Raw genomic sequence first — 14,976 nt, forward strand, 5'->3', positions numbered from 1 at the left:
TCCCCTGCATCCGCAGGTGGACTCGCAACCACTGCGCCACCAGGGAAGCCCACATATCTATTATTTTTAATAAGTAAACTCACATTTTCTTAGAACTCACCTTGTCATTTCCCCCTTTTTGATAGTCTGCCAAATTTTAAGACACTGTGAGAGTACCTGATTCAGAAATCAGAAGTCCCTGGAAAATAAGGAAGTCAAAGAAAAGTTCCACTGAAGATTCTCCAGGGGAAGCATGTAAATCAATCATTTCCTCCCTCTTGTCTTTAGTATGTCTAGCCTGAAAATAGTGTTTGGAATAAAAGAAGTACGGAGAAGAAAGGAAAAGAGTTTAAAAAAAAGAGAAAAAGAACGTATCTTTTCTAGGTCTCCAGTGGTGTTTTGTTCTGTTCTTTGGATGATTTCACTGCAGGTGAACACTTCTCTTCCTTTGGCGTGAAGATGTCGGCGTGTGCTAAGTATAGAAGTCTCTGTGGGTTCCCAAGTCTCTTGTCTCAGTTCTTTTGGGGTTGTCATCTCCAGAGCCGAAGTCCATGATCTCTGGAGAGCTGGAAAATTCCTGAGGTAACGGGAACTCCTCTGCTGAAGAATGAGTCCGGTGCCCGAACACCTTTTCCTGCAGCTCGGCGATGTCGTTGCGGATGTCTGCCAGCATGAGCAGCAGGAAGTCAAAAGAACCAGGGGGTCCCTGCGCAGGAGAGAGGTGTCAAAGATAGACCACCACACACCCAACCCACGGCTGACTGATGGCTTCTGTGGGGTCCGGGGTCTGCTGTCCTGCTGCTTGCTGGCAACTACTTAAGTCAACTCTGTCGCAAAGGGATGAGACATAAGGCCTACAACAGCCTGGGGGATTCTGCCTTCTATTCCTTCAGCTCCCGGATGAGCTATGGTGACACGCTGACCTCTCGTAGCTCTAGGCTCTATCAAATCCAGTAAAATGACAGAATATGAGAATAACCCTCCTAGGTTACTTTCCAAAGAACCCTGGGAGACACTTACGAAGGCAGAGAGTAGTGGTTAAGAGGCTGGGGTTCTGTTGCGTTTGAACCTCAGCTCTGCCACTTACTAGCCGTGTTGCCCTGGGCAAGTTACTTAATGGATTTGCGTTTCTGTTTCCCATCCATAAAACGGGGATAATAATAGTCCTAACTCTGTAGGGTTTCATAAGTGTGGGTTTAATGAGTTCATGCATGTACAGTGCATGTAGCATAACACATTTTTAAATGTTATCTTTTAAAAAATGAAATTATTAAAATGTCTATAAGGATGGTTGACTATAACTGCAATTAAAAAAAAATAAATTTATTTATTTATTTTTATTTTTGGCTGTGTTGGGTCTTTGTTGCTGCGCGCGGGCTTTTCTGTAGCTGTGGCGAGCCGGGGCTACTCTTCGTTGCGGTGCGCAGGCTTCTCACTGCAGTGGCTTCTCTTGTTGCAGAGCATGGGCTCTAGGTGCGTGGGCTTCAGTAGTTGCGGCACGTGGGCTCAGTAGTTGTGGCTCACGGGCTTAGTTGCTCCGCGGCATGTGGGATCTTCCTGGACCAGGGCTCGAACCCGTGTCCCCTGCATTGGCAGGTGGATTCTTAACCACTGCACCACCAGGGAAGCCCTATAACTGTAATTTAAACAAAGTTCAGTATATGGTAAAGGCGTCCATTCCTCATTGATCAGGAAAGGTCCAAACGAAGGCTTCCTAATTCTTCTACTGACTGAACACCTTTTGTCATTATAAACTATTTACTAAGCCTTAATTTCTATGAAGTGCTGTGTGGAACATGGGAAAATAATGTGTGAACACGTGTGTTCTGGGCTTCAGTCTTTATCAGCCTCCGCAACCCCTGCTTTGAAGCCACCACCTTAGCAAGCAGCAGGACAGCAGCTTTTACGTAACTCTGCAAAGCACTCAGTGCTGTACGGAGAGCATTCTGACATCAGTGGATGATCACCTGAGGTGTGGCAGTTCAGATGCCACCTGCATTGCACAGATTAGGGGATGGACACCCAGAGATGGATGCTAAGTGACATGGCCGTGATCAGAGAGCTAACAGGTGGAAGAGTGGAGATGGCATCTCAGATCTCCTACCTCTAAGGTCAAGGATCTTTGTCTTTCTTCAGAAGTGATACTGACTTCTTCACAAGCAATGGGGTTGCTTGAATCATCTGTGCTTTTTTTTTTTTTTTTTTGCGGTACGCGGGCCTCTCACTGTTGTGGTCTCTCCCGTTGCGGAGCACAGGCTCCGGATGCGCAGGCTCAGCGGCCATGGCTCACGGGCCCAGCCGCTCCGCGGCATGTGGGATCTTCCCGGACTGGGGCACGAACCCGTGTCCCCTGCATCAGCAGGCGGACTCTCAACCACTGCGCCACCAGGGAAGCCCCATCTGTGCTTTTGGATATGATTTTTATTTTTAATCTCCCAGACACTATACATCCAATCCAGCTAATTTTGTCTCAATGGTCCTGAGTAGCTGTGCATGTCTGAGCTTTCTGGAGAGGATGGTCATCCAACCTGCTAGGGTTCTAGTGGTGGCTAAATTCTTAAACGTTCAGAGTTATGACTTAACCCCATAGATTTCTTTTCTAGCTCCTTCAGATGTTGTAAGACACACCTGGAAACAGACTCACGACATACTGGGGTTTTGAATCTTAAGAGAAGACATTCCAAGTAAAGATTAGCTATGATAAAAGAAACAACAATAGGAAATGAATTTTCAAAAGGAAAACCCAACCAGCTGCTAAAGGCTTCTGTGATTCTGCTTCTAACCACGGAGTTCTCTGTGGGCAAGCTGAGCGACAGCTGGAAGGGGCTGGCTGTTGCTCCTGAGACCAACTTACAGGCTCATCAGAGCTGCAGCCCTGAGCACACTGCACTGGGGAAGCAGGACAGGCGGTGCTACTTACTGGAGACCCTCTGGGGCCAGGTGCTCCTCTTTCCCCCTAAGAACAGAAGGGTCAGGGTTAGCTTTCTGGACAACACGGATGCCACCACCCCAGTCTCTATTTAGACCCCCACCACTACCATCTCCCTGCACAAAACAGAAAATATTTCCTACGGGAAACAAATGTTAAGCTTGAAGCTGCACACTTGGGATCGCTGGTTTGAACCGAGCTGCTTTGAGTCAAGTGCCTCTCATTTTGATTTCCCCCAAGGCCATATATTTTCCAACCAGATCTGACAGGAGGAAAGCTGGTATTTCCAGGCAGTGTGTGGGATAACTTAGAGGCCTCTAAAGTAACTCACACTGACTTCTGTATGAGGCAAGTGGCAGGCAGCCCTCAGAGTGGGACCACCCACTTGCACAGAATGGGACTTCTGTTCTTGACTTAAACACCACAAAGAAATGGGAACACACACAAAACAGCCCCACAAGTAAGTAACACTGGCTAACGAGAAAAACCCACGCTACCATGACAGCAAGGAGGTTTGTTTAACATTTATGGGGTAATTTTTCTTAGAAGCGGTTTTGGTGGTTGTTTTTGTTATTACGGTTGTTCTGTATTTTAGGAAAATGGCTTTTTAGATTCTCCTCCCAGCTTTGGGGACAAAAAGTGCATCTGTGTCTCAACTTTGCCACATGCAAAAAGGGGACAACAAACTGCTTGAGCTTTACGTGATGGCTGCACAGTAGGTGGAAACTGAGAAACCTAAGCCTTGTAAGGACCCCTCAGAAGACTTACCTTAGAACCATCTCTTCCTGGGGCACCTGGTGGACCCTACAAGACAAAGGGACCTAGTTTAACAGAAGGAACATGCCTTCCCCAACTACATATGGGAGGTCTGATGAAATACTGACCACAGGGCCCCTCCGGCCTTGCTTAATGTGGGACAGATCAGGAGATGGTCCCATGGGTCCCATTGAGCCCCGCGGGCCGGGCTGCCCGGGGGGGCCTGGAATACCCGGGAAGCCTGGGCTCCCCTTTGGTCCTGGTGAGCCTGCAATCAAAGAACACCTCATTAGTCCACAGCCCGCGAGGAGGACAAGGGCCCTGGCTGACTGACAAGAGAGTCCAGGAGCCCCATTCAGCCACTTCTCTTCCCACTCTGACCTTTGCCTTCTGACCTCTCCACTGAGATGTCCCATAGGCAGTCTGAACTTAACACGACCAGAAATTGCCCTCCCTATTCTTTTTAAAAATGTTTATTGAAATACAGTTGGTTTACAATGTTGTGTTAGTTTCAGGTGTACAGCGAAGTGAGTCAGACTTCCTCATTCTTTTCACGGACCTCCAGTCCCCCAGCCACTCAAGCCAGAAACTTGAGTCTTCCTATAGATTTCCCTGTTTGCACAAGCTCCTTATCCAATCAGTGACCAGTTCTGTGCACTTCACTTCTTTAACGTCTCACAACGATCTGCTCCTCGGCACCCCCCGTCACCGCAGGGCGGTGGTTAATGCAGCTGGGGAGTGGTGAGTGTCCAGGTTTCAGCAGCAGAGGGACCTGCCTCTAAATCTCGGACAAGCTGCTTGACCTCTTTGAACCTTAGTGCCTCATCTGTAAAGCAGGGCTAATAAAAGTCTACCTTACAGGGCTTCCCTGGTGGCGCAGTGGTTGAGAGTCCGCCTGCCGATGCAGGGGACACGGGTTCGTGCCCCGGTCCAGGAGGATCCCACATGCCGCAGAGCGGCTGGGCCTGTGAGCCATGGCCGCTGAGCCTGCGCGTCCGGAGCCTGTGCTCCGCAGCCGGAGAGGCCACAACAGTGAGAGGCCCGCGTACCGCAAAAAAAAAAAAAAAAAATCTACCTTACAGAGCAGTTCTGAGCATTAAATGAGACTTTAGATACACATACACACCACTTGGTGTAGCACCTCACACACTGAGGCACTAAAATAAAAATCTATGTTAGCCCTTCCTTTTTTTCTTTTCTTAATTAATTTATTTTTTATTTTTGGCTGCGTTGGTCTTTGTTGCTGCACGCCAGCTTCCTCAAGTTGCGGTGAGCAGGGTCTACTCTTCATTGTAGCCCTTCCTTTTATTTGCTTCAACTCTTTTTTTTTTTTTTTTTCTGGTACGCAGGCCTCTCACTGCTGTGGCCTCTCCCATTGCGGAGCACAGGCTCCGGACGCGCAGGCTCAGCGGCCATGGCTCACGGGCCCAGCCGCCCCGCGGCATGTGGGATCTTCCCAGACTGGGGCACGAACCCGCGTCCCCTGCCTCGGCAGGCGGACTCTCAACCACTGCGCCACCAGGGAAGCCCTATTTGCTTCAACTCTTGCCTCACAGCTAGTCCTTCTGTTTCCCATCAGTCTTGTTCATCCCTCACCTGTTCTTCACACCTCTATATGAATATTATTTCTGAACAAGTCTTACTGTGTAACTTTCCTACGTTCAACCGTTTGGGGCAAAAGCCTCAAGCCACTGACATGGGGCAGCGAATCTCCTGCAGGACCCGGGGGGACGGCTATTCCTATTAGAGGAGGAGCAGCAAACTCTCCGGCTCAAGACCCACCACGGACACAAGCCAGAGCTGGGCTGCCACAGGTGGGGAGGAGGCCTTACCCTAATGCCTGGATGCCCACGTCATGCTTAGGGCTGCAGCTGGACCAGGAGGACTGAGACATCCTTGAGCTCCACAGCTCTACCTCGGAGGAGTAAGTCACAGCAGTCTCCCACTGGAGAACAGCGAGAACGTGGAGAGAGGCGCTCAGAGCGGCACAGCTGTGCAGGGGCTGCTGAAAGCTGAGAACCGCTGAGAAAAACCCACCGGCACCCTAGGCCCCCACTAAACGTAGAGTAATGGTATCCTACCATCGGAGGAATCTGAAAACTTGAAGACTGTGGAACACTAGAGGTAGAGACAGTGAGAACACACGCAAACCTGGCTCAGTTATTCATTAGATCGACCCAGTTCTTCTTGCCAGCAGCCTGGATACCCATCTCCAGGAGTAATACTTTGTCCCCCAGTCTCTACTGTTCCTCTCCAAATGGTATCTGGCATTCAGTCCAAAATTTTGAGGCACATTATAAAAAACCAAAACCCAAACAAAAACCAACCCCCTCCCCGATTAAACAGCCCCCATTCAAGAAACAGAGCAATCAACAGAATCAGACTCAGAGGCGACCCAGGTGTTAAGGTTATCATACAGGGACTTGAAAATCACAACGTAGGCTAAAGGTGCTAGAGGAATAGACAGCTTGCCCGAACAGATGAGGGAATTTCAGGTCTCTTTTTGCTTTTGTCATCTGTGCTTTTGGCGTCATATCCAAGAAATCACTGCCAAATCTAAGGTCATGAAAGTTTTTGCCTGTTTTCTCCTAGGAGTTTTATAGTTTCAGGTCTTACATTTAGGTCTTTAATCCATTTTGTATATGGTGTAAAGCAAGAGTCTAACTTCATTCTTTTGCATAGGGAAGGATATTGTGTTTTAGCCCATTTTAGCCTGTCAACTTTGAGGGCATGGGTTATATCTTAATCGTCAGCACACGCTCAGAGAGGCCCAGGTACAGAGGAGGCTGCTTAGTAAAAGTGTCGTGTCAAACGACTGCAATGAAGAGGCTGGGCTGATTGCTGTGCTGTAATTATTCCTCAGCAATGTATGCCTTAGTGCTATAATGATTCCTCTCTTTCAAACGCATACAGTAATTACTTCTTGATCGTACGCGGCTCCTACAATCGGCAGAGCACAGTGATAGGATGGAATGGCTTTCAGGTACCGGAAAACAAAACAAAACAAAAACTTCAAACTTATCATGTTTGGGGACGTCTTTTGTAGCTCACAAAATAATTGAGCCAACATAAAAGGCAGTCAATGTTCCCTCCAAGTATGTCTCTCACCCCCTACTCTCAATGCTGGTTCCAGGTACATCCCGAAAGAGTTCATCTGGGAGGGGGACCAGATCCCTCTTATAACTAAATATTTTACCTCCGATAGCACAAGGACAGGCCAGAGGTAATATCTCACCTTCATTTACACAGTCAATGTACTTCAGAGATCACTACGTCAAGTGCCTTTAAACTGTGGGGCTTTGATGTACAAACGTCAGCACCTTATAAAGGAACAGTGGGGGGCACAGAACAGCAGCCACTCCCTCAACACCAAAGCCAGAGGATTCCAGCCTAGTAGAGCTTCCTGTATTGTTGGCCCAGGCTGTGATTTATCACAGACTCCAGGACTGGAATTTTAGTTAAGGGTAAGAGAAATCTTATTATCTCTCTAGTTGCCCTAACACATCTCAACTGAGGGCATCACAAACTATGATGCTAGAAGTAAGGAGAGAGAAGGAGTAAGGACTGGAGGAGAAAGCAAGGGCATAGCCCATTGCCAAAGCTAGTCCTCAATCACTCCCTGCTCCAGCAAGGACCCTGGACAGCTCAAACCATGCAAGAAACCAGACGGCAGAACTGGAAAGGAAAGCTAGCAAGTCATTCATTAAGTGAGAGAGTGGCAGGGACTTATATACACTACCAGATGTAAAATAGATAGCTAGTGGGAAGCAGCCGCATAGCACAGGGAGATCAGCTGGGTGCTTTGTCGCCACCTAGAGGGGTGGGACAGGGAAGGTGGGAGGGAGACGCAAGAGGGAGGAGATATGGGGATATATGTGTATGTATAGCTGATGCACTTTGTTATAAAGCAGAAACTAACACACCATTGTAAAGCAATTATACTCCAATAAAGATGTTAAAACAAAGAAGAAGAAGAAGAAAGAAGCCAGTGGCTCCCCTGTTTCTACTTTGTCCTTGTTGAAGTGACAGGTAGGCTGGCCTGGGGGGATGAACTTCCTCCAGGGAAGCAGAGTGAGAACATTCTCTTAGAGAAGGATGGAGAACACTGTGCAAACAGTCAGTTTGTAAGGAGAGACCCAAGTCTACTTAGAAGCAGCAAGAGGCTGCCTGGGTGTGGCATCTGCTGGAGAAAACTCAACCATGACCCAGAGGCCTCAAGAGTGAACGAGAGGAGAAACCAAAGTCCTGGACCAGTTCTTGGTCTCTGTACAGACTGAGACCCAGGCCACCTGGGTTTTGATGGAAACCAGGAGATGAAGATATAAGTGGAAAAGAAAACATAGAGTTTGGGAAGCATTCTGAGCCTTTGTTTTTGCTGACCTTCCAGCCTAAAATCTGCCGTGTTCTTTGTGCTTGGACCAATCCTACCTTTCATGTTCTTCCAGGTCCAGCTCAAACCCCAAGTCCCCTGACCACTGCAGGCTACAGTGATCTCTCTCTTCTTTAAGCTTCCACAGCAGGAAGTACCTGCATACTTTACTTGGAGGAAGGCAGGTACTCTTTTATTCTATTTGCTTTCACTTTATGTGTCTTGTCATCCTCGTTAGAACGTCAGGAGGTCATTCACAACACCTAGCACACTGCTAAGCGATGAGCATGAGGGATAAGACATCCATGTCTTAGAGTCATTTGTTAGCACTAATAGCATTTCCTTCACGGGTGTGAAAAAAAAAGTATTCATCTATCTATGGAGGGACTCCTAATAAAACAGAAAACATCCTGTTGTTATTTTTTAAAGGTCTCATTGTGTACTGCCTGACGGAATGATAGGATATTTGGGGTTTTCTTCAGAGTAACAAGGGTGAATCTCCAAAACAGTATGTGGAGGAAGCCAGACAGAAGGAATAGATTCCTTTCTATGAAGCTGTAGAACAGACTAAACTGCAGCAATAGAAAGCAGGTCAGTGACTGCCTAGAGCTGAGGATGTAGATTGCCAAGGGCACAAGGGAACTTTCTGGGCTGATGGAAATGTTCTACACCTTGATGTAGACCAGATATAGGGTGGTGGTTAGTAAGTGCTTGACGTAGGGTGTATGCATCTGTCTAAACTCGTCCAACTGTATCTTCAGTGTGTACATTTTATTGTATAGAATTGTATCTCAATGAGATTGACTTTTAAAGGAAAACATGGAGATAGATATCAAAATAAAGATCAATGTAACTGTGTTCACAAGTAACAGGGGAAGGAGGAGACAGGATTGGGGAAGAGTGGCACTGAGGCCGGCCATAAGGTGTTGGCACCGGGTGATGAGCCCACAGGAGTTCATTACGCCATCCTACGTTCATATATGTTAGTGTTAAAAATAGTTTTCATTTTGTTTCTCTGTAACGTAAGATGATCTTTATGAATCTTGTCCAAACCCAGGACAATGCCTTTTTTTCTCCCTGATTACTATTGGTTAGAAGGGTGTCTCAGGCTTGACCCAATTCCCCGAGGCCCTCTTGGCACACGGGCATGGGACTCCCTGGACCCCGGCTTCTGCTCCCGTCCACGGGAGCTACAAAACTCCGTCCCACCCCCCAACTAAACGTGAGCTCTCGGCAGGCCCTGGCTGGTGAGCCTATCACCCTTTTATACTATTTGCTTTCACTCTATGCTTTTACGCTCTTCTTCATACTCACCGGGGGGGCCCTGGCCCCCAGGCAGGCCAGGAGGTCCTGGAATGTAGGCATTTGAGGCCAGCACCTTGTCACCAGTGATGTACTTGCCCAGGTCCGCAGCGCTGTTGGGTAGCAGGGCGATCTGCAAAGAGAAGAGGAACCTGGGTCAGGAAGCACGGATGGCTCCACTGCCAGGGAATGCCCTGCCCTGTGTGGCCTGCAGAGGCCACAGAGCCTTGTCTTGTGCATACGCCTTTTTTTTTTTTTAATGGATGAGTTAAAAGTCATTTTTAAAAAATAATTAATTAATTAACGAATTTTTGCTGTGTTGGGTCTTCATTTCTGTGCGAGGGCTTTCTCTAATTGTGGCCAGCGGGGGCCACTCTTCATTGCGGTGCACGGGCCTGTCACTATCGCGGCCTTTCTTGTTGCGGAGCACAGGCTCCAGACGCGCAGGCTCAGTAGTTGTGGCTCACGGGCCTAGTTGCTCCGCGGCATGTGGGATCCTCCCAGACCAGGGCTCGAACCCATGTCCCCTGCATTAGCAGGCAGATTCTCAACCACTGTGCCACCAGGGAAGCCCCTGTGCATACGCCTTTATCCGAGTCAGTCAGAGTGCAGACGGACTGTAGAGGTCCTCCTTATAAACCCGGAGGCCTTCTAGTCAAAACAACTTGTACAAGATCACTCCGCTGGTTGGTTAGTGGGTGAACCTGGATCAGTTCCAGCGTGCCTAGATATCATTAGAGTCATTAGCATCATAATTAATACAATCTACCTGTTTCAGACTTTTATTAAGAACTCATGTCTCGGGCTTCCCTGGTGGCGCGGTGGTTGAGAGTCCGCCTGCCAATGCAGAGGACACGGGTTCGTGCCCCGGTCCGGGAAGATCCCACATGCCGCGGAGCAGCTGGGCCCGTGAGCCATGGCCGCTGAGCCTGTGCGTCCGGAGCCTGTGCTCTGCAACGGGAGAGGCCACAACAGAGAGAGGCCCGCGTACCGCAAAAAAAAAAAAAAAAAAAAGAACTCATGTCTCAAATATTTGTGAAACTACTACGTGCCAGGCCCTGTGCTTCGTTCTAAGGCGACAACAGTGAACAAGACATGGTCCCGGCTCTTACAGATCTCCGCCTTGGGAGCCAGGATGGGAAATATGACTTACAGGTCACGTGTACGCTCAGGTGTTTGGGAAACAGTGACTGTGATGGTTTTAAAATATGTCCACAATTTTTTGGACACTCCTCCCTTTAAAAGGTGGAGGCTAATCTTCTACCCTCTGAGTGTGGGTTGTGCTTAGGGACTTGCTTCTAATGAATAGAAAATGACAAGAGGACGGTGTGTAATTTCTGAGATAAGGTCAGAAAAGGCACCGTGGCTCCCTGCCTCTCTCTCTCTCTGATTTCAGGAGCTCATTCTAGGGGAAGCCAGAGGGATCACACACGTGAATGACCTTTGCATTCCTTGAGGTCAGGAATCAGGGAAACCCTTGGTAAGAACTGCACGCTCTTAATGTCCATTTCCTCACTGATAACGCCCACCGTTAAGACGTGAGGATTACACCAGTAGTGTGTATCAGGTGCCCAGCACAGAACCTGAAGTGTACTAAGTGCTTGATAAATGGTAGTTCTAGTCTCTTCCTTCCAGGAAGCTGATTCAGGGGTGTAAAATCCAGTGGAGACTGTGTTTTTGAGGCTCAGAGCTACCCCCAGAGGATTCACTCAGGATCCTGGAGTCCCACAGAAACCAAGTATCACTGCGATTTTCTGAAGCAAGTTGCATTTGTCACCCACGTCCTCCTGGACGAGGCCCTGCTTGGGGACTCTCTGGCCAGAGGGCAATGCAAGCTACGAGAAGGTCTGTGGATATCTCATCCTTGCCCGTGGGGCGCTCCAAGGCTCTACACCCATCTTCGGATCTGAGCTGTGGAGAGAGTTTCCTACCACCTGTTTGTGATCAGAGGTGGCCAACTGCCATGGTGACAGAGTTGTGCTCTGTGGGTTCAGCATCAGCACAGAGTGCTAAATTAGTAATTGTGCAAGTTCTCCCTCTGAGGCTTATGTCAACTCCAAATTACTACAGCTTTTGGTGACAAGAAATATAGAATTGAATGTTGATTTGAAAAATCGTGGAGTTGGGGGCCTCCCTGGTGGTGCAGTGTTTAAGAATCCGCCTGCCAATCAATGCAGGGGACATGGGTTCGATCCCTGGTCCGGGAAGATCCCACTTGCTTCAGAGTAACTAAGCCTGTGTGCCACAACTACTGAGCCCACGCACCACAAATACTGAGCCCGCGTGCTGCAACTGCTGAAGCCGATGCGCCTAGAGCCTATGCTCCGCAACAAGAGAAGCCACCGCAATGAGAAGCCCATGCGCCGCAACGAAGAGTAGACCCCGCTCGCTGCAACTAGAGAAAGTTCACGCACAGCAACGAAGACCCAATGCAGCCAAAAATAAATAAATAAATAAAAATGAAATGAAAAATTAAAAAAAGAAAGAAAAACCCTGGAGTTTTCTTTACTTTCCTACTTCATGGGCGAGTCAGCATTTCTCACCTCTCCTTTTCTTCCCCACAGATTTCCTCCTGCCCCAGGGAGACTAGACAGTCCCAGTTGAGTTCAACCACGCCACACGAATAACCCCTGGGGTCTCAGGGCACCTGAGTTGATAGTAACAGAGCACGGAGATGGAGTAAAAGATGATCGTGAGATCTTGAACTCCCCAAGCCTAGGCCCGAGGAATTTATGGGGAAACTACAAAATCCACCTACTGAACTGCAGCTAAGAGACCAGCGTATGAATGGCACTGGGAGGCTTGGGAAAGTTCTGCTGTCCAGATGACCTTCTCTGGCTTCATGAAGTCCTCGGCCTCCTGCACTGGTGTCTGTTTCTGAGCATGGAGGTTTGGGAATGATTAGCATGACTATTTCGAAACATGACTCTGGAGGGCACCCCTGCCCCAAGATCCCCTTCTCCTGCTGGGTGGCTGCTGGGTTTGGGGCCATCTTGAGCCAGATGTAGAAGCGACGATTTTTCTTAGTTACAGAGACAGATGTTCTTGCTAACAGAAGAAATCCAGTATTAACGAAAAGCGAACATCACAATAATACGTGGTTTGTATGGTGGCAAACGACTTGTACCTGATACAGCTGACGGAGAACAAATTCTTCCAGCTCTCTGCAAGGTGACTGTCCAAGTCCTGTATCCCATTAGCCCCTTAATGAAGTGCTTGCAATGTTTCTAAAAGGTGAAACCGTGGGAAACCACGAGAGGGTTCTGGCGGTATCCCTGCGGCCTGGCATACAGAAGGGGCGGGGCCACGAGGCCTGAGGTGCTGCCCTGCCCCTCCTGTCCACTCCCCTCGCTTGCCTGCAGAGCACACATCAGGCTCTCCTGGGTCAAGGTCTTTTCCCTGCTTCAGATGCCCTAGGTGGCCTATTTGAGCCTAGGATCCTCCTCTGTCTGGAAATTCCTCCACAGTTTTTTTTTTTTTTTCCCCGTTTCTTGGAGTTCTTACTGAAATCCATTCAGTTCATGGTGCTAGGATGCTCAGAGGGCAGGAAGCTCAAAGAAGCACCAACACTCTCTTCCGAAGGGTCCCTCAGTGCTTTTGGAGCCCCTTAGCTAGTATGAAAATCCTTGGGTAAGGACAGCCTTGCAGGTCCATGAGCTAGAAGATTCCTGACCATCCAGTGCGTTCCAGATAAACAGTCTTCCTCTGCGCTTTGAGAAGACCCAGTGTTCCCCGAAAGATGCAAGGAAAGGCACTCAATTCCCCTATGATCATCGTTTAGAATTCAGTAGGGAAAACGATAAGAATTACAACCTTGCGCAATCTGAAAGCCAGCTTTGCACAATTTCAGGTCAGGGTTCATGGTTCAATGTCACTGCCAGGACCCAGCTACGTCTCAGGGGTTTATTTACAATGGTGCTGGTGTCACTGTGTCATAGCGAGAGGCCACTCCAATCTGTGACTGCTTGCCTGGGTCCTGGGGTGGAACGGGGGTGAACCCGAGTGACGAGAATTTATAAGCGAAACTACTCTAACTAGAGGACGGAGGGTCAACACTGGCCCTTGAAGGCTGGTTCAATTTTATTATCTGCTTTCAAGAGAAAAACTAAAATGTGAATTTTATTTGTGGGTTCTGGCATTAGGCAGATCTATGTTTAAATCTCAGCCCTGCCACGTTCTACCTGTGGGATCTTGATAAGCTATAGAACTGATTATCTCATCCATAAAATGAGGATCATAATAGCCACCTAAGAAGGGCTGCTGGGAGGATGAAAGTGACGATGTCCTGAATGTGCCTGGCCCAGCGCCCAGACTAGTAACCGCCAGCAGCCAGGACCACGGACACAGTGCAAATGCTCTTCGGGGTGGGATGGGGTCGGGGGTTGAGGGGTGCTCCTGGCAGTTTCTAAACAGCGGGATGACTTTGGGTAAGTCCCTTCACCCTTCCAGGTTCTCACCTTCATGTTTATAAAACGAGAGGTTTGGGCCAGACGAGCAAGTCTTTGGATGTAAAATTCTGTAAGCAAGCTGGGAGGATGAGACTGGCACGTGGAGGGACATCAGAGATTAGTCCCCACCCACCCTGGGCCCTCTCCAGCTCTCTTCACTCCCTTGTAAAAGTCAGGAGGTGACCCAGTAAACGCCGACCTCAGCTTCCTGGCTGACCTCCTGCTGGGTGATTACACCTTCCCGCCAGCTCCTCTGTGTGTCAGCAGGATAAGTGGAATGTAATGGCACTGGCGTTTTAGAGGCAGCCCTCCAGAAATCCTGGCTTGACTGTCTACCCAAACACAGCAGATGACAGGCTTGAGGGGAGCAGGTGTTCGGGAAGAAGTCTGCATGAAGAGTCTGCATTTCTCCTGGATTCCAGTCAATGGGATTATGAATATCATTATCTCATATTAGCCTTCGTAATAAAAATACCTACCTCACAGGGCTGTTGGGACGAATCAGATGCTGCCTGTAAAGCACTTTATTAGGACATATAATTCATGTTTATTATTTATTTGGTACACGTTTACAGAGCTCTTTCTAGGTGGCAGGGACTGTTCTAAGTCCTTTACAAATATTAACTCATTTGATCATCATGAACACCCTACGTAGTATGTATCACTGTTATCCACTTTCTCTAGAACTGAGGCACAGAGAGGTTAAGTAACTTACCCAGAGTCACACAGCCAGGAAGTAGTGGGGCTAGGACTTAAACTTAGCCAGTCTGGTTCTGGAATCTGTGGTCCTCACCACAACACCCAGCTGCCTCTCTTTTTTTTTTTTTGTGGTACGCGGGCCTCTCACTGTTGTGGCCTCTCTCGTTGCGGAGCACAGGCTCCGGACGCACAGGCTCAGCGGCCATGGCTCACGGGCCCAGCCGCTCTGCGGCATGTGGGATCTTCCCGGACCAGGGCACGAACCCGTGTCCCCTGCATCGGCAGGCGGACTCTCAACCACTGCGCCACCAGGGAAGACCCCCAGCTGCCTCTCTTAATATCACTCATGATACTTGGCAAAGCAATCTACAGTCACTTTCATATAGAATGGTCTTCCCAGCCATCCTGAGAAGACCCATTTTACAGAGCAACTAGATTAAGGTAGTAGAGGAAACCATGAACCATTGAGAAGCCATCTATTTGCCCAGCACTAA

The 14,976-nt window shown here is 48.6% G+C and overlaps 1 protein-coding gene across 1 annotated transcript in view; it reads right to left on the reverse strand.

Moving 5' to 3' along the window:
* Positions 1–371: 371 nt before the first annotated feature.
* CCBE1 (collagen and calcium binding EGF domains 1) overlaps positions 372–14,976 on the reverse strand; it is a gene marked incomplete at its 5' end in the record, with an annotated part of 240,485 nt that continues 225,880 nt past the window's right edge. Inside the window, 5 exons of the mRNA XM_079717089.1 lie at positions 372–685; positions 2,900–2,935; positions 3,677–3,712; positions 3,793–3,932; positions 9,348–9,468. Of these exons, the coding sequence (XP_079573215.1) occupies positions 452–685; positions 2,900–2,935; positions 3,677–3,712; positions 3,793–3,932; positions 9,348–9,468 (567 nt within the window). The 3' untranslated portion in view covers positions 372–451. The remainder of the gene's footprint in view (positions 686–2,899; positions 2,936–3,676; positions 3,713–3,792; positions 3,933–9,347; positions 9,469–14,976) is intronic.

The sequence above is a fragment of the Hyperoodon ampullatus genome, assembly GCF_949752795.1.
Source record: "Hyperoodon ampullatus genome assembly, chromosome: 13".
NCBI classification, from domain to species: Eukaryota; Metazoa; Chordata; class Mammalia; order Artiodactyla; family Ziphiidae; genus Hyperoodon; species Hyperoodon ampullatus.